The sequence below is a fragment of the Apteryx rowi genome, unplaced genomic scaffold (assembly GCF_003343035.1).
Source record: "Apteryx rowi isolate R43461 unplaced genomic scaffold, aptRow1 scaffold_19, whole genome shotgun sequence".
NCBI lineage: Eukaryota > Metazoa > Chordata > Aves > Apterygiformes > Apterygidae > Apteryx > Apteryx rowi.
In genome coordinates, this window is record NW_020448196.1 from 4034460 (window position 1) to 4060423 (window position 25964).

A 25964-nucleotide genomic window follows, 5' to 3' on the forward strand; every position below is an offset into this window, starting at 1 on the left:
GCCCCGGCGAGCCGCGGCGGCGGCGGAGGATGGGCCGGCAGCGAGCGGCGCCGGCGGCCGGGCTGGCGCAGCCCGTCCCCAGCGGCATGGAGCCCGGCGCCGGTGCAGAATGAAGGGTGCCTGGCGCCCACCCCCGCAGACATGTCCGTGCCTTTACTCAAGATTGGAGTCGTCCTCAGCACCATGGCCATGATCACCAACTGGATGTCGCAGACGCTGCCCTCCCTCGTGGGGCTCAACACCACCAAACTCACCGCGGCCACGGGCGGCACCTTGGACCGCAGCACGGGAGTGAGTGCGGGGAGCGGCGGCGGCGGCGGGGAGGGATGCTGCGGGGCGGGGGGGCTCCCGGACCTGCCCCGGGGCCGCCCGGCTCTCTCGGGGAGCGGAGCGGGGAGAGGGGCCCCGGCGGGTGCCCGGAGCGCCGCTGCCTCGGGGCGAACGCCCGGCTCCCCCCGGACTTGCCGCCGGCCGCGGAGGTTGCAAAGTTGCCCCCGCGCTGGGGAGAGCAGGTGCGAGTCCCGCGGGATCTCCGCCGCTCCCTCGCCTTTCAGCAGCGGCCGCTAATGGGATGGAAAATGCGGTGGAGAAGTTGCAGCAGTGTATTTTGGTCACGCCGTATGTTTGCTGTCCTTGTTTTGCTGGAAGGCTAGCAGGGAGCCTGCTCTTACCACTTTGGCAATGGCTGAGGAAAACAAGCCTTCCTTCTTCCCTTGGCAGGAAAGAAATGGGTACATTTCGCCTCCAGGCTGCATGCTTGTGCCTTATAAAAAAGCTAATGTTTTGCAGCTCGCTGTTTCAAGACAGGTATTTCGTGTAGTGTCTCTGCTCGTTGTGAATGAAGCTGAGGTTTTTTGCCATGTTACCAGGGATGATGGGACACAGATTTTTGGGGTTGTTTTAGCTAGAGGATCAAACTCTCTGTTTGTCTGCCGAGCCATGTCTCTCTCAGTGCGTGTCTATCAACGTGGGTATTTGCAAGGTTGTTTGAATACGTTGAAACAGTAGAAAGAACGTTTTCTTTCTGGTTGGTGAAAGAGTGATGCCTTCAAAGTGATCGGAGGCTGAATTATGATTAAATAATGTATTTTGCAAAGTGCTGTGAGACCAAAGGGGGATTAAGATCAGGGATTTGGAGAGCCCAGGGGGCAGGAGGGAGGCTGGAGAGCGCGTTGTGCTCGCTGCTGGGCTCCCTGTCCATGGTGCGTCCTGGGAGCTCTGACGGAGGTGCCGGGCGCATCCTCCAGGCTGCATCCCTTGTTTGCTGGCGTGCTTCGCAGGGCACCGCGCCGGGGCTTCCCTCCCTGGGACCCTCGGAATATTTTGAGAGAAACGGGTGTTCTGGTGAAGCTCCCCACCCCCGGGAGAGTCCGCCAGAAGAGGGGGGGAAATGTAACTCCTGGTATCGGTTTACTCGGAAGAGCTGATTTCCCCGGTGCCGAGCCTGGGAGAGCTCTGCGGATGCACGCTGCTGCCTGCTCAGCTCGCAGCCAGGATGCCGTATCCTCGCCGTCGGCTCAGGCTGCATGTCCTCCTCTGAGTGTCAAGGAGAAGTTGAGTGTGGTTGAATGATGGCATGGCAGCAGGTTTCCCCCCGGCTCGGTGGGCATCCTGACGCACTCAGCGATTTACAACACGCTACCAAACCTCGCCGCTTCGTGATTTTTCTCATGTCCCTACTTTACCGCTTGCATTGCCTCGTCTGCTTCGACTCTTGCTCTCCTTTTCAGACCCTTCTGTTATTTGTCCCCAATCCATATTTTTGCATTGCAAGTGAATCCTGCTTGCTGGGCCCCCAGAGGAGCCTGTTTATTCCACCGTTCCAATATTTGCCACTTTTATGCTGCTTTCTCCCTCCGTTTCCACTCAGCCTCTCTCCCTCCCGCATTCGTCTCCCCGCACTCCCGCCAGGCCTCCCCCTTTTGATTTAACCCGTCTTTCCCTGTGTTAATTAGGTGTTGCCTACCAACCCAGAGGAAAGCTGGCAGGTCTACAGCTCTGCCCAGGATAGCGAGGGACGTTGTATATGCACAGTGGTGGCACCTCAGCAGACGATGTGCTCGCGTGATGCCAGGACAAAGCAACTGAGACAACTATTAGAAAAGGTAACGGCTGGCTTCGGGCTGGGGGGTCGAGTCTGGGAGAGCTGGGCTGAGCCTCCGTTCCCAGGAGAGCCGGACCCCGTGGGCCAGCCCTCCTGTGCCACCGCTGTCCCCGCGTCTGGAGGGGGGATAATCGGCCGCAGTCGGGAGGAAAAATCCCTAGGTGTTTTGGAGGCGCGGAGGAAAAGGGACCACGGCCTAAAGTCGGGTTAAAACGATTGAGATCAGAGAGATGATACTGAAGCACATCAGTTTAAAAAAAAAAAAGATGTAATTTACCCATTTTTTCATTACGTTAGCACAAGCGGTTTCAAAGGATGAGTCTCCAACAGACGAGCCAGGGTAGAATTAAAAAAGCAAAGCCCATGCACTCTTAGCCAAGCTGATATTAAAAAGGTCGGATGAAACGGCACAAGCCGTCGACATCAGATAGTACAGAAGTGACAGTTAGTGGTTTTCTTTCTAATGTTGACATCCACTTGATTAGTTTCTAATAGTCTGCTGTCCAAAGAGATCAAAGAATCTCATTAGGGAAGCATTCCTGATAACAAGAAATTTTCCAGATAATAGATTTCATTGAAGAAATGCCTTTTCATGTGAAATGGTGCTTTTCTTTTCAAAACGTAAGTGGACTCTTGTGCTGGGTATGTAATTATCCCTCATGCCCTAATGCTACGTTGGCATGTGTTATGCATGGCAAAATAATTTTTATCCCGCTGCTTTCAGGAAGCTGATGTATTAGTCACTCGTAACAATATTAAACCTACACTTTACTGATTCTTCTATGTGATAAGTATATAAACCAAGACAGGAAACACTTAGCCCTAAAAAAAGTTCTTCAGTGTGTCATAGGCTTCTAAAAATAATTACACTAAAGCTTTTATTTCTCTAAGCAAAAACAGCAGTTGGTCCAACAGAACAACATTTGTCTAAGAGGGAGCAAGAATTATCCTCCTGGATGACATGGGAGTCGGAGACTCGTTGTGTTCCCAGAACTGGTCACGTGTGTAAAATAAGTAGAATTTTGACCCAATGCCCTCTGCTAATGGACAGGGGAGTCGGGTATGCAAGACCTGGAATAACATCAGCTCCAGTGTGGAGGGTGTAAACACTCAGTGATTTTTTTATTTTTTTTCCCCCTTATGCAGCTTTCTGGCTGCCAATGAATACAGTGAGGGAGGAATGGTATTTAAAGGCATGTGTTCCGAGGATATGCTACCTGCGTGCTGATCTGTCTGCATCTCACTCCTACGCTAACCTATATGAAAACCCCAAAATAAAGAAGAGGCTCCTAGTGCCAGACATCCAGTCTTGATCAAGACTGAAATGATAATCCCTATAGGAAAATGCAACTGCAAAGGCAAACTTCCAGCTTCCTGAGAAGGATTTCAAACCCTGCTACCCCTTCCCCCGTCTGACATTTTAACTCTAATTTTGTGATGGGAAAACTCACGTCTCCTTATTTCTCTCTGCCGGCAGATGAAGGAACATAATGTGTCAAACAGGTAATTGTGTTTGGATTTTCAAAGGAGGAGACTTAGTACTCACCTATGGAGATAATAAGGCATTGCTTTTGTGAGCCGGAACAGAGCTGCATTTATGTGTGTGTGCATATGTGTACACAAACCAATTAGAGCATCCTCAGTGAAAATCTCTGCAGAGAGGCTTTGGCAGCTGAACGTAGCTTGAGGCTCAAAGCTGCCAAGACCCCGTCTACCTTAAACACATGGACAGGAACGTATGAACAGAAACTTCGGTTCATGCTACTTGCAAGGCAATACTGGGCACCCCATCAGTTTAAAGAACAAGCATTAGTCAGCGAAGGCGAGTGTGGTCTGCTCCCCACCACACGTACTGTTCAGCCGGTGCTTCGACACCGAGGTGTCTGAGCTCATCTTTGGCTGGAGTACGTGGAGCCCTTCCAGCCTTATGTGTCAGGTGTTGAGCGCAGGCCTTGGACTAAGTCCAAACCAAGACATCACCTAAATCCTGCTCATAAGCAGATTATGTTTTATCTTCAGAATGATTTTTTTTTGTTGTTGTTACTCTGGGAAGGCTTCCTCCTCTGATGCTTAAATCATTTTTTTTTGTTTCTTGCCTGCATTTATTCTTCACTACCACTATCTTCTAGCTTAAATAGTTCTTTCTTCACTCTTGATGTTCACCCTGAGGTGCATACAGAGAGGACAATGACATCTCTTCTCAGCCTTCATTTTGCCTTCTACTGTCCTTCCAAGATAGACTTCTCATGTCCAGGTCAATAGGTTGAGCCCATCTCTCTGCTGATTGTTCCTGTAGACCACAAAAACCTCCTTTGAGATGTCTCATGCTGTTGCTCCAGCTAGTTTGTCCAGCTACCTAAAGCTACTGTACCCTTCCTATAATAAAGATTCATCCAGATTCAAACCCCAAAGATGGTCTTAGAACAGCTGTTTCTAAATCAGCAAAAAAAGCTGATCAACAAGCAAGGATGAGCAGGTTTAAAACATGATACTGGCCATATAAATCTTACTCAAGTCATCAGGCCAATATTAGCTCTGTTACTCTGATTTAATTCTGAAACAACTCTGCATCAAACAAGATGACAGGAATTGGAAGCTTCATTTGTATCAATTTTCTATTTCTAATGATTAAAATAGCTCTTTTTCCCAAGACAATCACAGGTTTATCTGTCCCATTAGCTTGATGGAAAATGAGGTTTTGTGTTGAGAGTACACGCTCCAAACAATGGGGGGGGGCAGAAAGTGTTTTAACTGATGCTTAAGGGCAGCAGTTAATGGATGAAGCTTTGGAGATCTGAGAGACAATATGCTTAGGTCTCAGTTCATTAGAACGCTTATGTGCATGCTTAACTTTAAGCATGTGAGCAGTCTTATTGAAATCTAATCTTGTGTCAAAGTACTTTGCTGGATCAAGGGCTTAATATGCTAATGAAGCAAAACAAGTAGATCTTCAGATGATGAAGGATGCGTCAGAGATCAAGCATGATGGAGACTGAGTTTTACAAAGAGACTGAGTTTTAGATGTCTCACCAGAATCTTGTCTGGTTGAAAACACTATGGGCAACAAATAGCAAGAGTCTGAACTTGTAAAATGCATTCCTGAAATAGCACAGCAGCTAATTTTAGACATCTCAGTTGAGATGCACGTTAGGAGGCCAATTTCCTTTGTAGTCAGGGGAGAGCCAGACTCCTCCAGAGGTGATTCAGAGCAGAAGCCTGAGCGCGATGCTCTGATTCACTTCCTAGCAGAGTCTCTCTCTCCCTCTCCGCCATCCAAGGAACAGCGTAAGGAGCCTGCCTTAGCCTCAGCCGGGACCTGTGGGGCAGGGGTGCTGGCACACTCCACAGTATCCTTACGGAAATGCTCTTTTCTGATTACTTGCAACTTGGCCTTTAATTGGGGTTAAGCATTAGTGGAATAAATGAGATCAGTTTTGTACAATCCCTGCAGGTAATTCCTATTCCAACCCATGCAAACAATTCTGCTGTGTAGATGCAGCTTGACTCAAAGGAGGATAGACTGGATTAGCAGGATAAAAATATCTAACAGGAGAGACCGCGGAGCCGTCATCCTCATCTAAGACTTCCCCTCTCCTGCCTCAGGGCAAAGAGAGGTCTTCAAACTCTTCCATATCCAGCCCTGGTAAATCAGTGCCAGAGCAGTCTGGATAAGAGGCATCTGGCTGTGTCCACCAGGAGCTCACTTATCTCCGGAGTGAGGGACAGGAGCAATGTTGGACCAGTTTGAACGCAGGCTGGCTCTTTTCCTCTCCAAACCAACATGGTTGTGTTCTCCTCCTCCTCATTCCTCACGCCTCCCTGAACAGGTCTTGGGTCTTGGGCAGTAGTCAGGATGGTTGTCGGTCTCTGGGCGTTGCTGATGATCTATGGGGACTCAGAGACTGAAAATATCTTCCCCTTTGCTGAGAAAGACTATTAGACCCCGGAGCAGTCGTACTGGTTGTACAGAACACTTCTTTTCCTCACTGTTGGCCTTTGAAATATAGCTTGTCCATGAATTTTTAATAGGTCCCTCTAATAGTTTTCCTGTCATCACGCGTTAGCAATGGGTGTTTCCATCACTTCAGATACAGACGCAAAAGTTAGCATTTGACCTATGCTGGTTTCAGCAAGTAGCCTCCGAGAGCCCAGGACGTGTGCGGGTGTCACGCCATCTCCTTGCTTCATCTTTCAAGGTAAGTCACAGCAGTGCAGCGTGATTTGCTGGAGGAAACGTTGCACTTAACGGCGCTCTTTCCCCAGCTCAGCCTTTCTACGCTGAGCTTTGTCGAGGCCGCAGGCAGGAGCGGATGTGGCAGCGCGAACTCTGGAAAGTGTCTCGGAGGGTATCTGCAGCGACAGTTTTGGCTCACATTTGGGTTGTGCTCAGACTCCCACAGATGAAGCGACTTGAACCAGGATGCCTTTAATGTTAGGGCCCTGACTCAGCATCGCGCTTGGCTGGCTGATTCATTTTAAACCCAGGCATCCTCCCTCCTAGTATCGATAGGCTCAGTCTTATTTTGTTGGTAAGGTGGAAGTGGTAGGAGCACCAGTCGTGGGCTGAGCCCCATAATGTACAGAATGTGGTACAAACACAGCCGTCCCGGATGCAAAGACCTTAAATTACACCCGTTGCTTAATGTTAAATGTGCGCTTACGTGCTTGGCTAAGTCAGAGCTTCATTTAACATTTTGCAGCCTAAAAAAATGTGAGAGAGAAATATCTTAATAAATCAGATGACAGCCAGCCTTCGAAATCAGGTCATGCTAGTTATCGTTTTCCTCCCCTCTTGACACCTTCCCGAGCGTGAGCGGCTCGTTTTCTCACGATCGGCCCAGCCAATGCTCTTACATCATCCTTCGGCGGGCACAGATGGGCCCCGCGCGGGGAGCCGCGCAGCTCGGCCGCGCGGGGGAACGCGGCATCGCTCGGATGAGGAAAGATCCCCACGCGGTGGCCGCCAACGCCGGCAGGCTCCGGCAGGCAGGGACGGGCAGCGCGGAGGCTTGCACGCCTCGGCCGCGCCAGCGACCGCGTTATTTGCTAGCTCCAGGGCAGCCTAACCTGCAGCTGCGCGCGCGGTGGCAGATGCCGCATAAATAGTGAGCCTGTTTGGGTAATGAAGTTTTACTAGCTGGGAGTAAAGTTTGCACTTAGGCAATCAGTAAGTGCCACTTAGGCGCGTGAGGAAATGCTAATGCACACCTCAACTGAAGCCGTTCTCGTAGTGGGATGTGCTTCTGCTAAACGAATAGCCTTTCCTTCTGCAAAGGCGGGCACCGCGTGCCGTCGCTGCCTGGCGCAGAGGCCGTTATGACTAATGCGTTTCATACTTGGCCACAATCCTCATTTGCAAGTATGATGCTTAAATTATTTTCTGGAGCGTGGCAGAATAAATGTTTGCGAAGCCGGTTTGCTCTGTTTCAGAGTGTGGGGTCACAGCAGTACGCGATGCTGTTGATTAACTAGTAAATAATGCGCACGCCGGTCACCCCTTAGCTTTGTTGGCTGCGTGGGAAGAGGCCAGTGTTTCGTACCGGGATGCGGGTGGTGCTGCCTTGCGACTGTGGAAGTGTCTGCTTTTAAACAGGTCGCTTCTTGTTTGGCAGGTGCAAAACATGTCCCAGTCAATAGAGGTGTTGGACAGGCGGACCCAGAGAGACCTACAGTACGTCGAGAAGATGGAAAATCAGATGAGGGGACTGGAATCAAAATTTAAGCAAGTGGAAGAGAGCCACAAGCAGCACCTGGCAAGGCAGTTTAAGGTATGTCTTTTTTTTGCAAAGTGCTACTAAAGCTGCGGGCAGAGGTCCAGCAGGGAGAGCAAGGGACTGTGGCCCCCAGCCCTCCCTCGATTAGCGTTGCCCTGCGGGGGCTTTGGTCCACCTCACGCACCGTGCTCGTGGCCGCAAAGCATAGCCAGACCCAGGCTGCAGCATCGCTTCCCTGCCACGAAATCCTGCAGACAGTTTCTGCAGGGTAAAAATAATATTCTCGGAGATTTGCACCCTCAAACCGCCTGGGTGTCCCAAATAGGGCACCCCGGCCTCGCCGCACAGGCGGTAGGATCAGCCCCGCCGGGACCTGGCATCTCTGCTTTTCAACACAGCCCTGGGGGCCACGGCACGGTGCGAGAAAGGCGCTGGTGGAGCACACGCGTTTCGTTAGTTAGTCCCGAGTCCTTGCCGTGCTGGGGGCCAAGGAGACGGGGGGGGATCCGGAGCGAAATCTTGGGCCGGCTGAAGTCAGTTGTGCTGCCTTCCGCTGACCCGGGGCTTCGCTCCCGAGCCTTGCCCGACCGGGAGGAAACCCTACCCAAAGTCACGCCTGGGAAGAGCCGAGGGTTGGAGCCGCGTTGTGGTTTCTGCAGCACGTGGCGCGGAGCGATGGGCTCTCCCCACGCCGCCTCCCTCTCGCTCCCTTCGGCTCCTCGTATCAATCAGGCAAACAAGGAAAACCAGGCAAAAGACAAATGCGCGACTACTGCAGCTGTCCTCAGCCTGGCCAACTATGCAGCTTCAGGACGTGTAAATGTCCAGCTCTGAAGTAATGATCTCGGGAGCAGAGCCAGCACCTTTTGATGAATTATATATGTTCTGTCCTGCTGTCATGCAAATTAGAAGTAAAGATAGCAGCCTTTTAAATGAAGCTGTCATTGCAAGCAGTGATTGAACTTGCAAGAGCTTGGATGAGAACGAGTGAAATTGCCGAAAAGAGATTGTCAGCAATATCCGAAATGTTAAAATTTAGTAAAATTTGGGGTTAATTAAAAAAAAAAACAGACTGAGAAAATTTCTAGTGAAATTTGGGGAGAAGGTTTCCCCCTTGTTTCCCATCAGCTACCCAGCTAACTGGCGTTTTAAACCATATAAATTTTAATTGATATGCTGAATACTGAAATACCAAGATTGCATCATAAAAATCTGGGAAGAAGATTCTTAAAAACATTCACCAGTTCCACCTCCTCCGCTCCCCCATTTCCAGTTACCGCGGGACCATAAGTTTAGCTCAGCAGTCTGGATCTAAGGCCTGCCTTTCTGATTTAAGCACAAGTTTCTTTTTTTCTTCATTCCGGTGAGTTTTAGACCGCCCCATTTCCTGATAGGGAACCTGCCCCAGGAAGTGCAAATAAGTAAGTAAATAAAAGCATTTCCCCCAAGCAAAGTGCAGGAAGGAAAGCCTGTTGATTTAAATAGGAGCGGATGGAAAGCGAAGACGTGAGGCTATGGGGGCCAGTTTCTGATCCCATTCACCCCAGAGTCAGACAGTCCAATATTAGAGCCCTGTAAATCCGTAACTCTGGTCTCTGTGCTGTTCTGGATATACATTACTTTAACGGACACCAGTGCCAGGTAGCCTGTGTATACTAACCATGCTTCATTAGCGGGTAGGTGCATGCATATTTATGTCTGCTCATTAGCTGCTGGAGCAAAGCATCTTCAACAAAATGCTGTATACTGGGCCTTTAAAGAAGGCCTTTATTTAATTAGGGGGAAAAAAAAAAGTCTGCGTTTCTGCAAAATAAATTGCATAATGACTTTGATTTTTATGCTCTTTATAACATGCCTAAAAACAGTAAGGGATTTTTGTATAATTTGCTGCCAAGGCATCATTTTAAATAACAGCCACAGCATTTTGTTTCTGCTAATGCCAGCATTAAAATGTGAGTGGTTTGGGGATCTTGTGTTTTTTCTCTCTTTAGTTCCGTAAGAGTATTTGTCTATGAATGGCTATCTATATAAGGCAGGTTAGTGAGCTAGATCCTCAACAGTATTTCATTTTCTTGCTTACAGGGCTAACTTAAAAGCAAGTTTTTTCAATGCTGCAGTGACTGAAGAAGCAGTTCACTCCCATGTAACCATGAAAAGAGGGCCACAGAGCATTTTGCACCATGCATTTATTTTTTTGATTATTTTCCAAATTAGCACCATATGTCACTAAGGAACCTTGAACCACACTACCAAGATCTTCCTTTGCATGCAATTGTAGATGCATTTCATGAATAGTTTGAAACCCTTGTCAATGCATATATATATTATTTTATTTTATTTTTTGGAAAGAAAAAAAAAAGAACTCTTTGTGTATGTGATCTGAAGCATGTAACCCTAAGATGTTGCATTCTAAAAATGACAAATAAAGGCCTTTCCCAAATATTTTGGTGTTCTGCAGCCTGTTTAATATGTTCTTTCCAATACATCATTTGGACCAAAATAATAATTAAAATAATTTTTATGCTAATAATTGTGGGCTATGAACATTGCACTCACGTAGGAAGCAACCAGGTCAAGGCAGAGTGTTGCAGATTTTTGCACGCATAGCACTGAACCAAGCTTATTTTAACCTTGCAGGCAATAAAAGCGAAAATGGAGGAACTTAGGCCTTTGATACCAGTGTTGGAAGAGTACAAAGCCGATGCAAAATTGGTATTGCAGTTTAAAGAGGAGGTCCAGAATCTGACGTCAGTTCTAAACGAACTCCAGGAAGAGATTGGCGCCTATGACTACGAAGAGCTTCAGAACAGAGTGTCAAATCTTGAAGAAAGGCTTCGTGCATGCATGCAAAAATTAGGTAGGCTCAGAACAACATGGTGGCACTGGCCAAACACCATCAATGTTAACACGTCACATCTGGAGAAAGAGATGCTAGACTGGACATCTCCTTGGGCCTTGCCTGGCTGTAAGGGATGAGCTCGCACAGCCAGGTTTGATCCTGTAAATATTTATGCTATAAGTAACAGTAATCTTGGGAGCAGTCCCGCTGAGAATTACTTGCATGACCAAAGTTACTGATGGCATAAGTGCTTCAGGATCAGGCCCTTAACTAGGCATGTGGCTTTTTGCAGCGTTTGCATAAGTGGACAGTGAAATGCGGTAAATACCCAGCCTGTTTTAAATAGTGCTTATGCAAAGCAAACACGTGCACCCGTTTTGCTTGTACACCGCTGTCCAATCTTTTTGCTGACCGGACCTTGCACACCGGACTGGACTGTATGCACTGAAATTGCGCGCTTGCGATTCCTCTGCATACCTGGTGAAGCGGTACGTGTGCGGGCTGGGGCTCGGTTGCCTTTCCCCTTTCCTTTCGCTGCTTGCAAGGCCCTGGTCAGGAGAGCATGGCGTAGCTGCTGGGGCTTCGTGTTTCGGCGTGGGCTGCGACACCAGGCGGGGCGCAAATCCCACCCGGCGCTTCCTTTCCCCCAGCGCGCGGGGAACCCCTCCAAGCAGGCCAAGTAAGCAGCAGTGCTCCAGCCCCAGGCGTCCATCCGTGGTCTCGTTTGGACGGCGTTAATTGCCCCAAGGCCCGCTGGAGCCGGCGGGTTTACGGTGGGGAGCCGCTGCCGTAGCTCAGACCGGCAGCTGGCCCGAGGCGGAGGGTGGAGATGGGGCAGCGAAGGGCGCTGCCTTCCGCGATGGCAAGAAAGCTCCCCGCCATTTGCTGCGAAAGCTCTGGCTTGATTTAATTCCTACTTACGTTATTGACTTTCTTGTTAAGCAATTTAGATAATCTAAACACATTAACTGCTCTGCAGTCTATTTTGGTAGCACATATGAAATTACACTCTCAGGAAACTTCAAGAAAGATCAGATCTGTTCTCGGCATTATGCGTCTTTGGCAAGGTGACGTCTTGCTTCCCTCCTGTCCGTGCTGTTGGGATTGCTTCTGCTTGCTTCGGGGCACTTCTGCGTTCCTGTAAGCAGCCTCCTCCCCGGCGTTTCCCTTAGCGTTTCGGTCCTGTCCTCTGTTATCTTGTACTTTCCCTGTCGCCTGCCCGTCGCTTGCAGCCTCGGAGAGGAGAGCGAGTTTTCGCTCAAGCCCGGATTCTCGGAGGTGTTGGAGCAAGAGGCGCAGCGAGGTAGGCGCGGGGAAGCCCCCGGGAGCCGCACCGGAGGAGCCCGGGCGGCCGGCGCGAACCCGGCCGGCTAAGCGAGGGGGGAGCATCTCATTTCTAACTTACGGTTCAGTGCTGGTGGCCCCAGATTTGGGCCGGGGGTGGATCAGATTGCGGCGAGCCAGGCCGTCGCGTTGTGCGTAGCGCATGCAGCCCACCGCGGTCTCAGCCGCCCTTCCCGCGACGGGGACGTTCGCTCCGGCTCGGGGAAGGCAGCGCGAGCTCCGAGCGGGGCAGCTGCGGGGCGTCGCTGAAGTCCAGACCTTGCTCTAGCCCACTCGCATTTCACTGTGAAAGTTTAACAGGGACAGAAACGATCGAGGTTGTAATCGCTTGGTAACTTCTGTTTTAGCGATGCCTAACAGTGTAGCCTGGAGCTCTGTCCCGTGGGGCCCGCACCAACATCTGGTGAAAGACAGTCCTTCAGGGGACGGGATGTGAAAGGATGGGGAGCAGGCACAGAAATGTCCCTTTGGCCCAGGTGGCACAGCAACCCCTGGCAGCCCAGCACCTCCAGCCTGGTCCCTCACGCGAGGGCGGCTCCGCCTCGGGAGCCAGCTCCTCTAATTCCTCCCCCTGCAAACGCGGAGGTGGGTTGATATGAGGAGGTGGTGCCCAAGCGGCGTCTGTTTGCTGCATCCGTAGCCTCCAGCCCAGCTCCTGGAGATGAAGAGAAGCTGTGGGTGATGGGGAGGGAGAACGGCAGCAGGACCGGGGGTGCGAATCACAGCCGTGGGAATACTTTGCCAAGGATAGTTCTTTAAACAAAACCACCTCGGTCCTCCTGTCCACCGCATCCCTCCCCGCAGAGTGGCGGCAGACCTTGAGAAGTGGCTCCCCAACCCATTCGACCTGCAGAAGTAGGGTCTCCTCTTGCACCGTTAGCCTCTCCCGCTGCCCGCAGTCCCAGGACCAGCCTCACACGCACGCTGCTGGGCTGCAAGAGACCTTCTGCCTCCAGGCTCTAAGCAGGATGGACTTCTGGACCATTCCTGAGCTGTGTTTCATTGGATATTTTGTATTCCCCCAGATTAAAGCTGGGTCTTGATGTTGATTAGGAGCTCACAGCTGGGAGCTGATGCTGACGAGTGGGTGCTGATGTATAAAATGTGGGAAGCAGGAACTCGGGAACCAGGGTGACCTCTGTGCCAGTGCTGGCTAATTACATCTTCCCCTGGTGCTCAGGTCCTTTAGCTGTGGCAACCAGCCCAGGTCAATGCCCCTGGTAAGACTCTGGTCTGCACCTGGATTTTTCTCCCTGTTCTGATGTGATTTTCACCTATTTGTGCTACATGATACGGGTTCCTTCCCTAAGGTGGCCACGCTGCAGCAGGAAGAGTGTTATTCTTCTCCTGAAATTGTCCATGTATAGGAACTGATGGGCAGGAGCATCTTTAACAGGCTGAGATGTGCAGGGAAGGGTTAAGGGGCTGCTTGGCTGTCAGGTGACTCTGTGGGGCTTTAACTGCTGGGCAGCAGCAGGCCTGGGCTTGATAGCTGAGGAGGAGAGCATTGCAGCAGGGCAGGGAATTATCCTGGGGAGAGGTTAGTACAGAGGTTTTCTTTCTTATTTTCTTCTAAAATGGACCTAAGCTTGATGCTAGACAGGTGTGTTGCATCCTTATACAGCCCTTTTAGATGAAAAACTCTTTGTAAGGCAGCTAGGACAGCAAGCTCTTGCAAGCAACTCTTCCTAGAAACATTTGCAGCTCTTCCAGTCAGCTCTTTCCCAAAGCATTTGGTTTATTGGGAATTTATCTGAGGCTTTGTCCAGGTTCTCTGGCTGTGCCCCTTCTTTCTCCTCCTGCCTGTCCGCCCTCTCGGTGGCCCCCAGCATGCGGGGCGCTTTTGGGTCTCGGGGCTTTGCTGCAACCCCCAGGTGCAGCGGAGTTGGACACCGAGTCTCGCCAGGGTCTGCCCTGGGAGGGTTCGCCTGCTCGCCCGCACCGGTGATTTGTTTGGTCACTTAGAGCAAGCAGCATAGATTGAATTTCCAATGTTGTTTATCACTCCAGAGTGTAAACCGGTGAAAACGGTAGTTAATTGAGTTAAATTCAGATAACAACCTTCCAGACACTTTGCTGGCGCAAGATGAGGCCCTGTTTGCTGACTGTTGTTATTTGCCACAAATTACCTGCTCAGAGGGATTCACTGGAGTTTCGGATAACGTGTTTTAGCTTAGATTTGCCCATGCTTGGGCTGACAAGTGCTGCTCATCCAGCGCTTGTTAGTGTGCCGCAGCCTGGGAGCTCGTGAGCTTGGAATAGTGCTTAGGAGCACCCAAAGCAGATCAGGGAGCTGCTGCGAAAGCGCGGGATGGACAGCAGAAATAGCACGTTTACGTTGTGTTCCCGTCCAGTTCTCCTTTCCCCATCCTCCAGACAGCGCTGCCATCCACAGTGTCGCAGCATTTTCTTTAGACAAGGCCCTTTTCAGTATTTTGGGTTTCCAAAGCATATTGATGGATCAGTAGTGAAAACACTTCCTGATGCTGAACTGCATGTGTGTGTGTGTAGGGGGAAATCAATAATGGCACATTCACTTTGTTATTCTATTTGCATTTTTAAAGATCACTGTTTGTTAGGGATTTTAAGTTTCCATTAGTGTTCCTGAGAGAAGTCTTGGAGGATGGGAGAGGATGTGGCTCCTCCTTGAACTGGAGGGTGGATTTAGCACAGCTGCGCTCTGCGGGCTCATATTTGCTTGATGGCACAAGCTTCCCTTGACTCTTACAGCGCTGATATGTGCTGCTTCTCCAGGAAACAGGGGCTAAGCAAAAAAATCCCAGCAAAAAAGCCTGCGATCCTAGTGTAGATAAGGGGAAAGAGCAAACGCATCTTCCCCTTCTCTTGCTGAGCGAGAGCCTGTCCCGGGTGCGTTTCCATGAGCGCCAGGCGGGAGGGCTCTTGGCCGGGCGTGCTCCCATTCCCGGCACTGCTCTTGTCCCGGCGGAGGGCAGGCCCTCGACGCTGCTCGCGTTAAAGCTGGCGTTGGCGCGGGGCAGTACGTTAGGTTGCACGATGCACTGAGGGGCCTTTTGCATCTTGCAAACCGAGCACTGCCGGGTGGGAACAGGAGCCGGGGGAGCCCTGCAGCCTTGCACGGGGCTCTGGCACGTGGCACGAGCTTGCAAAATCTGCTCGAGGGACTTCACCTCCCTCTGGGATCTTTTCCAAGACCTTCCTGCCCGCTAGCAGTGCTGGCGAGAGGGTTCCACGCTGTGAAATCAGTGTAACGAGCAGGGTCTGCTCTCCTGGCAGCCTTTGCTCAAAAACTGCAGCTCTGTCGCTGCTGTGAAGGGCCTGGGAGCAGGGAGTGAGGGATCAGACCTTGATTTCATGGAAAGCTCTTGGGCCTTAGCAGCGCCAGCCCAACCGGCACCGCGGAGCCTGGAGTCGGACAGTGCGGTTGGCTGCGTTGGCAGAGAAATTGCTGCTGAGCTGCTAAACATCACTTGTGGGCTGGATCTTAGGAGAAATATGGAGCGGGGGTGTGAGCATCCTGAGAGGATGGTAGCTCTCGTTTTAACTGGCTGAAGGAACGCGTATCTTCTCCTGGTGGAAAATTCCTTGCATGGCCAGAGGACAGGGGAGGGATTGTGTGCATGAGGGTGGTGCTTCACTGCTGCTCACCTCAGCTGCTGGGTCAGCCTTGGAGGGTCAGTCTGGAAGAGGCTGATTTTGTGCAATTTTCCAGGAAATAGGGATGCACGGGCCTCAGTGGGTCACAGTTGCAGGGATCTGAATAGAGCTGGAAAAACTGGGGCGCAACCAGCTTCTCTGTGCATGCCCAGATAACTGCTGTTCACAGGCTTCCCCCCGTGTCCCGGGCTCGTGCGGGCACTAGATCGTGCTTTCCCATTTCACCTTCATCCCCGAGTAACTTGAAATGCTCAGGGTATTTGAGCATCAAAAATGGTCCTCGAAGGAAAATCAGTCCCGAAGGCAGCATCTTTGCCGTTCCTGTGTTTAGTGGAAAAATTGGAGATATTTGGCCTGAGAACCGCCATGCGAATGCCCCAGGGCACGAGTCCCGCTGCGTCCCCCGGCGTCTGCGCTGTGAAAGCAGGACCCCCGCGCCGGGACGGGGGCTGCCCCACCACCCCGCTGCTCCCGCGGGGCCGGGACAGGACGCTGCCGGGCAATGGAGCATCGGCACTTAGGCAGTCACAGCTGGGGCTTAAAAACTCCCTTGTGCAAGTCAGAGGAGCGTGATAAGGAAAAGACTTTGACACTGGGCATCTTGGGCACCGGGATCGATTTACACCGAGACAGAAAACACCTCGGTGTGTGTAAGAGCAGCCTGCGTGCACTGCTGAAGAGCTGTTATGAACGTGCCTCCAGCTATACGTGCATGAGATGTAGCCTCACTCCTTGCAAACAACACCCGTTTACCCTTATCAGCTGTGGCGGCTTTTCTTTCTTTCTTTTTTTTTTTTTCTTTTTTTAATCAATGAGTTTTTATACAACCTTTCTCTCCAGGGAAATAGAAGGGAAGAGATAAAGTGACAGCAATGTAGGGCTCCGATAATGGCAGGCAGCATGCAGCAGATCCGTGATTAGAGGGAGGCTGGGCCTCTGCGAGGGGAATCTGTGAGAGATTAGGCATTTATTATTTTAACCCCTCGCATGCCCTTGTCAATACCTTGCTCTCCTTGTGAACGGAGAGGTTTTGAAGCAGGCAGGCAGGGGGGTGAATTCAGTGAGGCTGGGGAAGGTCTGTGCTTTTTGGTGTGGTCTCTCCGATTCCTTCTGCCCTCTCTCTTTAGGAGGTAGAAGAAACCTCTGCGATATCCCCTCAGCTCCAAAGCTGAAGGCAGAAACAAAGGTGTTTGGCAGATAACGTTAGGAAGTAATGAGCGGTGGTGGGACTGTGCTTTCCGTAGCAGAGCTAAGGAGCACAGGCTGGGTCAGAGATGTGTTTTTTGTCCCAGGCTTTGTGTCATTGTCCTAAAGGCACTGCGGGTTGGTTTTGCTGCTTCTTCACTTTTATGGTGCGCTAAGCAGAACAGGCTGTTCCGCTGCTGCAAAGCCCAAAGGCGCAGCATTTTTCGGGTGGTGCCTTGGGTAGGCAAGGCCAGTACGTGTCCCTCGGTCTAGCACAGACCTTGCTTTCCCCTCCCTCACAGTAACACGAAGGGGTTTGTTTGCAATGCATTTGCACAGGAGGGTAGCCGAGGTGCGTGTGATGTCCTGTGGCGAAGGCGGCACCTTCTCGTTGAGTGCTGAAGAGAGCAAGAGGGAGGTGGGGAGAGCAGACCAGGAGGCATCATCTGCTCGGCTTCCGAAGGCCACTCTTCAGGGCAGAGGGTGAGGTAATAGGGTTGCCTGAGACTTGCTTGTCAAATTTATTCACCCCACCTCCGAAAGACCCTCGGGGAGAGCAGCCGTGAGCTGCCTTCCTGCTCTCCTGAGCTGGGGTTGTTCATGAGCCCTGCTGCAGTCAGCCTGCGTGAACTGCAGCCTCCCTACGAGTGACAGCGCTGTCTGGATTTCTGCTCTCCCTTCTCTTGACCACACCTTTGGAGAAGTCTTCAAAAGGCAGCCCTACGACTCCCTCCCTTCTGCCGAATCGAGGGCCTTCAGCGCCCTGCTGCCCGGTGCTTTTACCCGGTGCAAAGGGGGAGAAGCAGTCGCTGCTGTAGCAAGCCCGATGGCTCCCTTGGCTGAGTGATGCCGATGCATATCGGGAATATCTCCTTCCCTTGAATACCCCCGGGGAGGGGTGACCCCTTTGCCCCGCAGCTCAGACCTGAGGTACATGGATATGTCCAGTGGCCTCAATCGGACTAAGGAGAAAGTCAGCTAATAGGTATTACAGGAATCCTAGGTGTAGGTACTTGATAATTTAGAGCAGAAGGACCTTGTCCTGAGCTGGCAGAAGCTGGCAGAGCTCCACACACGTTTCAGCAGCACCTCAGCTAACCCCCACCTGAGGCCCTGGCCCCAGACTTCCTCTGCTGAGTAAAGGAGCCGTTCACACCGCAGTGCAGCGCGAGCCTCGAAACCCAGCCCCGGCAGCAGGCGCTCCGTTTGAGCTCTGCGACCTTCCCCTTGATGAGCCTGCCAGAGGCTTCCACATCAAAGGGGAAAAGTCAAGAAACCCCTTCTGATCTTGAGCTTGCAGTCGTCCCCGTTGAGCCACTGACCTTAGCGTGGCTTGCTCAGGAGATGCTGCGGCAAGACCTGATCTGCACGGAGTGTGTCCGGGTTTTAAATGACCGCTCTCGTAGCAACAGTACGTTCAATACGATCCTGCAGTTCCTCCTGCTGCATCGTACTTTGTCTCTTTGCCTGTCATTTCTCTGTGCACATACGCTAAAATACTAGTGTTTCCACAGCCCGGAATGGCAGCTTGGCTGAGGCTTGTGGCTATTGCTGTAACCGGGCAATCGGCATATGGCTGCACCTTGGCTGCTGGGACTGTAGCATTGCAGGCAGCGACTCACGGGGTCCCCGGAGAGCGGCTGGATTCGGTGTCAGTAGACAGAACCGCGGAGAGGGAACGGGCTGCCCCGGGCTGCCAGCGCAGCGAGCGGAGGGCGAGAGGTGCAGCTGGTCTCACCGGGTGCTTAGGGCTGAAAAGTGCAGCTAGGCGCTTGGCTGGGCTTGCCGATGTGCTGACGTGCCCCCTGAATTCGGGGGATCCGAACTCAACGGGATGAGGCACCTAATTCTGAGCCGTTCTTGTGCAGGTTCACGTTCCCGGTTGGGTGATGCTGGGAGTTCGAGCAGGAGTCCCAGCGGCAGCTCCCGGGTGCACGGAGCACCCACTGCAGCCGGGCCCTGCTCTCCCAGGCTTTGCGAGGGGCTGAGCACCACAGCCGAGCTTGGGGCTTCAGGATGCATCTTCTGCATTCGCCTTCCTCTCCTGGCGTTCGCTGGGCTCTCCAGGCTCACAGAAGGGTGGGAGGAGGGGTGGCAAATACATTCATGTCTCTTAAGCGTGCAGACATGATAGACAACAGAGAAAGCGGCTGTTAGAAGCCAGTAGATGTTTTTGTAGGGAAGAGATTTATAGTGTATATCATTTCCCATTTTTTTCCCTCCTTTGCATAACCTGTAACAAATGCATGTTTCCAGCAGGGCTGGAATAGACGCGTCTGTCTTTTCATCTTGGTTGCACCCACTCTATTATCGCAGAAATGAGCATAGCTATTCAGCTAATTTCTCCACCTGGCTGCTTGACCCTGGCTAACTCTCCTCATTTCCTATTCTGCAACGTTAGCAGCACGGCTGTTTGCGGGAAAGCTTGTTTTCTTGGGGGCAGCGCGATAAGGAGAATTGTTACAAAGAGGAATGGAACAAACCAAAGCATGTGACAGTTGTTCTTGGCCTAATTACCTCTAATTAGATGAAAACATAGCTTGCCATCGGCTGGGGAGAGCAGTGGGCAGAGCGGCCCGGGCGGTTTTAACACTGGTGCCACTCGCCAGAGTCCTGGGGTTGGGGGGGCAAGGCTGTCCCGCAGGGATTCGTGCATGGGCCAAAGCCACGGTGGTCAGGTGTTCAAAGTGGTGCTCACCAGCCTTGTGCTCTTTTTTTTCAGCTTGCGGCAAGCTGACCGGAATAAGTGACCCGATCACAATTAAAACCTCAGGGTCCAGGTTTGGATCGTGGATGACGGATCCTCTCGCCCCTGAGGGAGAAAACAAGGTAAGAGTGCGACGGCTTCATCTCTGTGCTCCCCCCGATGTCATGGCCAAGATCATCACAAACTCATTAAGTCCAAGCGCTGAAGGCCACGCTGTGCGTTGTGAAGCCCTTGCACGGGCCTGAATTCATCTCCTAGGGCTCCGCTGACCTTGTCTGCAATGGGAAGCTAGCGAGGCTCATGCTTGGAGGGAGGATGAGGAGGGGGAGCTGGGCAGCCCAGCGCCAGGACCTCTTCCCAGGGCACGGGAAACTTGCGCCTCTCTCCTGCCCGCCGAGCTGGGCTCTGCTGCGGGTGGAGAACTTCTTCTTTCCCTTCCCTCCATCCTCTTCCAAGCCAACTTCTCCCCTTTGAAGGGGTGCTTGATCTCGGAAGTACTGACACAAGGTCTGTGCCCCCAGCGGGAGGGAGAAGCAAATCTTGGGCCAGGGTTTCTTGTCCAGGTTTGTGTTTTCCGGCTGTGGGCAGCCACCACGCGTGCCTAGGAGAGGCTGTGCCCGCAGCAGGTGTGAGGGAGCTGGGGCTGAGCAGAAGGACCCCGCAATCCCGGTCGCTGCTGCTGTTCTGCTGGCAGCGCCTCCAGTAATGTCGTTTGACTCCATTTGCCCTCCCTCCTCCGCCATCGTTGTTGTGAAGAATTAACTGACTGCAGCCAGAGAGAGATTTGTTTTGCTTTGTTTGGGTCTTTTTTTCTATTCAGACCATTCAATTTTGATCCCAGGGAGGTAGGAGGCCAATAACTGGCTGAAAATCAATCCAGGCTTCCCATGACTGATGGAATGGAAAATATCTTGAGTGTTTGCTGAGGATTTGTAGGCAGAAAAACAAAACAAAAATCACAGACCTCAGCTACATGGAGGTTCCCTCCTGTGTGAAGCAGCCTTCATCAAAGGATGAAGGCGCAGTCAAGGGCTGTGTTGGGGGAGACTATTTTGAGAGCTTGCCCTGTGATCAGCTTTCCATAGCTAAGCGAGGACTAGGGATGCTTTGGAGAAGCCACCCTTCACGCCTGCTGGTGCAGATCCTGCTCGGGGAGGTTTCCTCGCTCCAAACGTGGGTGTTCAGGAGCTGGGCAGATGGTCTATGTCGGTGTCTCTCCAGCTCCGGTTCCTTGCTGGCTTCCTACGCACGTTCCTGGGAGGCTCCGGGAGAAGTGCAAGATCTCCGGAGATGGAGCTCATTATGGTGCCAGAGCCAGCTTCCAGCGTCGCTGGCGGGAGCCTTAGGAAATGCCTGGAGATAGTGTCAGAAGGGATGGGAGTGCTGTCAGCAGATAAGGGTTCCCTGCTGTGACACAAATAGCGAGGTGAATTGAAATACTTATTTTCAAAGCTGGAGACAGAGCTGGAGACAGGCCCCCGTGACAACCAGTTTGCTGCTGTCGTACCTTGTAATTGATGCAGGCTTAGTCGCTTGGTCTGATGGAGGCAGGTGGAGGTGGATCTCTCTCTTGCTGGCCCTTGTCTGTTGTGTCTCACGGGCCAGGCCGTGGACGTGCCGTGAGCCTGAACAGCAGCTATATGGGATGTCTGACCCTTTCCCTCAAGGGGTTTATAGATGCCCCTCCAGCAGCCAAGTGGTTGGTGCTGGTTCCCCAATATACCACCTCTGTGCTTTACAATTATGAAGCAGAACTTCACACACAACCCCAACAAGATCCTAATCATGAAGCGGAACAGGAAGGCTTTACCCACATCGCAACCCCTTTTGTTCACAGCTGCATTTGCCCCATCCCTGGGCACTGATGGAGTTGGGCCTGATTTATAGGTCTGTGAAGGGGGAGTCAGGCCAGTCGCAGCTTAAGTTGGTTAATCCCATGCTGAAGATCTTCCCCTGTCTTCAGAGAGCTTTGTCTGAAGCCAGTTCTTTTTTAAATTGTTACCTATGTCTTTTTCTGCAGTGGGTTTTTGTTACTGAGAGTAGACAAAGCAGTTTTCTCTGGACTATAGCTCAAGCTTTGTGGGAGTGTGCGTGTGTATCTAATATATAAATCTACTATGCATTTTTATTAGAAGCACGCAATTAAGTGATTTCACTGGCTTCCTGGCAGCGTGTGGAAGCTGGTGATGGGGAGAAACTGGGTAGTTTGTCACATCCAGGTTATGTCACCAAGCCAGAGGTGTTTGGTGGTTCGCGAGGTCTCTTGTTCATGCTGTGAAATCATTGAAAACAACGGGGCAAAACAGCAAGTCTGCCAGGAGAAGGCTGGTGGCGAGACAGCGGGCGGATGCTGAGCGCCAGGATCGATGCGTATTGGCAAGACCGTGTGGGAGAGGGTTGCTCAGAGGCAGCCGGCGCTGAGGCAGTGCTCTCCATCAGTCTCTGCTTCTCCAGAGCATGAAATCTCGTTGCATCCTGCCACCTTGCAGCGCTAGCAGGATAACAAGGGTTTCTTCTGGGTTTCTCTTTGTGTCTCTAAAACTGAGACACGTGCCCTGAGTTGTATAAATTTTTAATACCAAATAATGACGTGGGAGCAGCAGAGGGGCAATTGGTTTTCAGGGCTTCTTTTTCTCATTTCCCAAGCTATTTTAGTTGAACACAGGTTTTGCATTAGCTGCAGAATGTTTTCCAGCACCACATCTGACTGGGGAAACCCTCCCGTGCTGCAGGAGATCTTCTGCCATGGGCTCAGCAACATGGTGGTTTTTTTCCTGCTACGTTTGCTGCCACCCTCAAGCCCACAGTGGAAGTGTGAAGACTGAAGCAATCTGGCACATGTTCCTCTGCAGTGGCCGCAGTCAGGGCAGTACTGACGGGGGTCTAACGTTCCCTACGAAGTTTTTGCAGACCTCACTTGGCCCTTCAAGTATAACAAGCCAGCTACAGTACGCATGCACGTACCGCGTGCAAATATATGTCTGCTCTTCTGATGGACCTTGGAAATAACACCATTGCAGAGATGATTTGATCAGATTTTGCAAGGGGGTTGCAAAAAAAACTTGCACTAAGACATTAGCCAAATCTGTGTCTTTAAAGGCATTCTGGCTGCTATTTAATCTCTTACCTCTTCTCCTGCTTACGCAGCTCCTGCTGTAGAAAGCAGCTGTCTTATTTTTAGGCAACAAATGCAGACAATGTCACTAACTAGATGGATGTTTTGTGTTTCGTCTTGCTGTTAACTCCTAGCCCAGTCATTTGCCTCAGAATTGGTTGCAATCTCACCAACAGTGAGATTTTGATGTCTTTGTCTCTTATATTGCAGCAGCCTAGGTTTAAGCTTTTGATGCAGGAGTGCATGATTTTTAAACCAATATGGACTTTGCCCAAATTTCCTTGACAATGAGTGATTGCATTCATATGCTTCTGCATGCCAAATTAATGGAGTTCTGCACAGCAGATGATATAATGTAGTAAGTGCTACCATGATGGGGCTTACAGGAAGAAAAAGCAGGAGCAGCGTAATATTCTGGCTTTATCCAGTTGGAGAAAGATGTTAATTGCCCTTTAGGAGGACAGTGTCAATCACACAGCACTTCCAGGGAACAGCTTAAGTTCCCAAGCTCCTGGGGAGATATCAGCTTACCCATCTGGGACACCTTTCTGATTCCAGATGATTTCTTGGCTGTGTTTTGGGTTGCAGCCCAGGCTGACTTCTGAGCACAGGTGACATGCTCTGGCTGCATCATTTTCCAGCAGGCTGCCGAATGAATCCGTCCTCCTGGCAGTTTGCTCTGGATTTCTTCCAACCCTGGAGCTTGCGGGCAGCTACTCCCGTGGCTCTCCGTACCCTCCATGGGATGCCCCGGCACTCAGAGCCCCTCAGCTGATGCCAAACCAGCCGTGCCAGGGCAGGAGGGGAAACCAGAGGGATCTTCTCACGTTTGCCCTCGTTCTCACAAATGCCATGAGGTGCAGTGGGGAAGAAAGGCAGGCTTTCTGGAAAGGCAGGCATCTCTGGTTTGTTTGTCAGATCGTTATATTTAAGCACCCGGCTTAGTTTCTAGGGTGACTTTGCAAAGGCGGAACCCTTGCTAACCCGTGGGAGGGTTAAGGTGGTTCTCTGCTGCTTTCTAACAACACATTTCTGTTGCTCGCTTAGGTCTGGTACATGGACAGCTACCACAACAACCGCTTTGTCCGCGAGTATAAATCCATGGCAGATTTCATGAATACTGACAATTTTACCTCTCACCGTCTCCCTCACCCATGGTCTGGCACTGGTCAAGTGGTCTACAATGGCTCTATCTATTTCAATAAATACCAAAGCCACATAATTATCAGGTTTGACTTGAAAACAGAGACCATTCTCAAGACTCGCAGCCTGGATTATGCCGGCTACAACAACATGTACCACTATGCCTGGGGTGGCCACTCGGACATTGACCTCATGGTGGATGAGAACGGCCTCTGGGCCGTCTACGCCACCAACCAGAACGCGGGCAACATCGTCATCAGCAAGCTGGACCCCAACACGCTGCAGAGCCTCCAGACCTGGAACACCAGCTACCCAAAACGCAGCGCCGGGGAGGCCTTCATCATCTGCGGCACGCTCTATGTCACCAACGGCTACTCGGGAGGCACCAAGGTGCACTACGCCTACCAGACCAACGCCTCCACCTACGAGTACATCGACATCCCCTTCCAAAACAAGTACTCGCACATTTCCATGTTGGACTACAACCCCAAGGATCGTGCCCTGTATGCCTGGAACAACGGGCACCAAATACTTTACAATGTCACCCTCTTCCACGTCATCAGGTCTGACGAGTTGTAGTCCATCCTTGTTTAGAAACTTATTTAGGGGGGAAAAAAAAAAGAAAAAAGGGAGAAAGGAATTAAACAAAAATATTAATGTGAAGGAAACACACTTTAAATAGATAAACAGCTGCCAAAATTAAGATCAACGTCATGGAGGATTATTCAGCATAAACCTGACAGATCAGCATTACCTCTACATTTCTAGAAGTCTGGCCCTGTGTTATAGACTTAAGAATAATCATGTACTTGCAGCTGGAACTGCACTTAAAGAACCACTTACGTTTTGGGTTTTGTTTTGGTTTTTGTTCCAATAGCAAATCTATAGTACATACTAAAGAAGTAAGGCAATGACTGTTGAAAGTTTATCCTTGGGAGACTTGCTCTCTTCTGTGTGGGTTGCATGGACATTTTCTGACACCGCGGTCAGCTGTGATGGATGTGTGATTTGTATTTCTAAGCTGAAAAAGCTGACCCGTGAGGAGCTCTCGCTGTCTGAATAAGCCCTATCACAGGTTAGTTTTTCTTGCATTCCATAGCAGCTACTGTCTCTCAACTGTGTTTTTGTCACTTAGATTAACTGTGCTGAGACCCGAAGTAGCTCATGGATCTGTGTCTTAGTAACTATTAAACACGATGGTTTAAGTATGTATTATGAACAAGTTGTTGTACCCATATTGTTTGAACTTATGTATTCAGCAAATATATTGTATAATGTATGTCTGTTATTTACCAGAGGTGGCAAAACTTTGTATGTCCAGTTTATGCAATGAATGTTGTAAATGCAATGATGTAGTTTGGATTAATAAATGATGGTTTTGTTTCTAAAAAGAAAAAAGATCAGTGTTCACCCTTATACACAGCTAACCAATTTCATGTTGATAATTACAAGAATATTCTCTTACTGTTATAATATCTACATAGCATTATGGTGGTTGGAAATAGCTTCTGTGGAAAGTCTGTGGCATCAGATTCCCATGGGAAGCCCTGTTTATGAAAGTGTGAAGGTAATTAATTTTTTTTAAGAGGAAAACTTTGTACTATCCACAGTTATCTAACGAACAATAAAAATATTAGGAGACTTCCCGGTTTTGCTTATTGTCTGTTCCGTGTTTGAGCAAACGTGCGTAGCAGAGGGGCAGAATAACAGGAATTCTTGGGTTTTTTGGTAATCACTGAGCGTTCAGCCTCCTCTGCGTCCCCAGGCGACGGCGCAGTGAGGTACAGGGAGCTGACAGTATTTGATGTCAGTGCTGCAACAGGGGAAAATGATGTTGTCTATCGCGTTTGTTAGGGTTGAAGATATTGTGCCTTGGACTGCCTGATGGAATTGCATCATTTTCCTTCTCGGATGCTTAGACTGCTTTTCATCATGATTTTGCTAGAGTGTTGGAGTGGTAAAAATCTTCCATTTATTGCATCTAGCACTGCAAAGCTTATTATAATGAGCAATTGTTACTGTTTGGGCCTGAGCACTCAATACAGTCAAGATCATCTTGTTTTTGCCAAAGCAAAGACCTCATCGCATTGCAGAATGCTGCAGTACAGCAGCCCTTGCCTTGAAATGATCTGAGGCATTTTTCCATCTGAATGCTCCTAAAGCTCTTAATATTTGGG

At 50.7% G+C, this 25964-nt stretch overlaps 1 protein-coding gene across 5 annotated transcripts in view; it reads left to right on the forward strand.

The window, feature by feature from the left end:
* OLFM1 (olfactomedin 1) overlaps window positions 1–25432 on the forward strand; it is a 37259-nt gene extending 11827 nt beyond the window's left edge. The window contains exons 1-7 of one of the 5 annotated variants that reach the window (XM_026062154.1): window positions 142–291; window positions 1160–1174; window positions 1956–2105; window positions 7717–7872; window positions 10456–10675; window positions 19545–19651; window positions 23692–25432. In XM_026062154.1, the coding sequence (XP_025917939.1) occupies window positions 142–291; window positions 1160–1174; window positions 1956–2105; window positions 7717–7872; window positions 10456–10675; window positions 19545–19651; window positions 23692–24366 (1473 nt within the window). In that variant the 3' untranslated portion in view covers window positions 24367–25432. Of the gene's footprint in view, window positions 1–17; window positions 292–1159; window positions 1175–1216; window positions 1228–1955; window positions 2106–7716; window positions 7873–10455; window positions 10676–19544; window positions 19652–23691 lie in introns of those variants that run through there. The other 4 variants (XM_026062159.1, XM_026062155.1, XM_026062156.1 and 1 more) reach the window with 4 other exon arrangements.
* The last annotated feature ends 532 nt before the right edge of the window (window positions 25433–25964 follow it).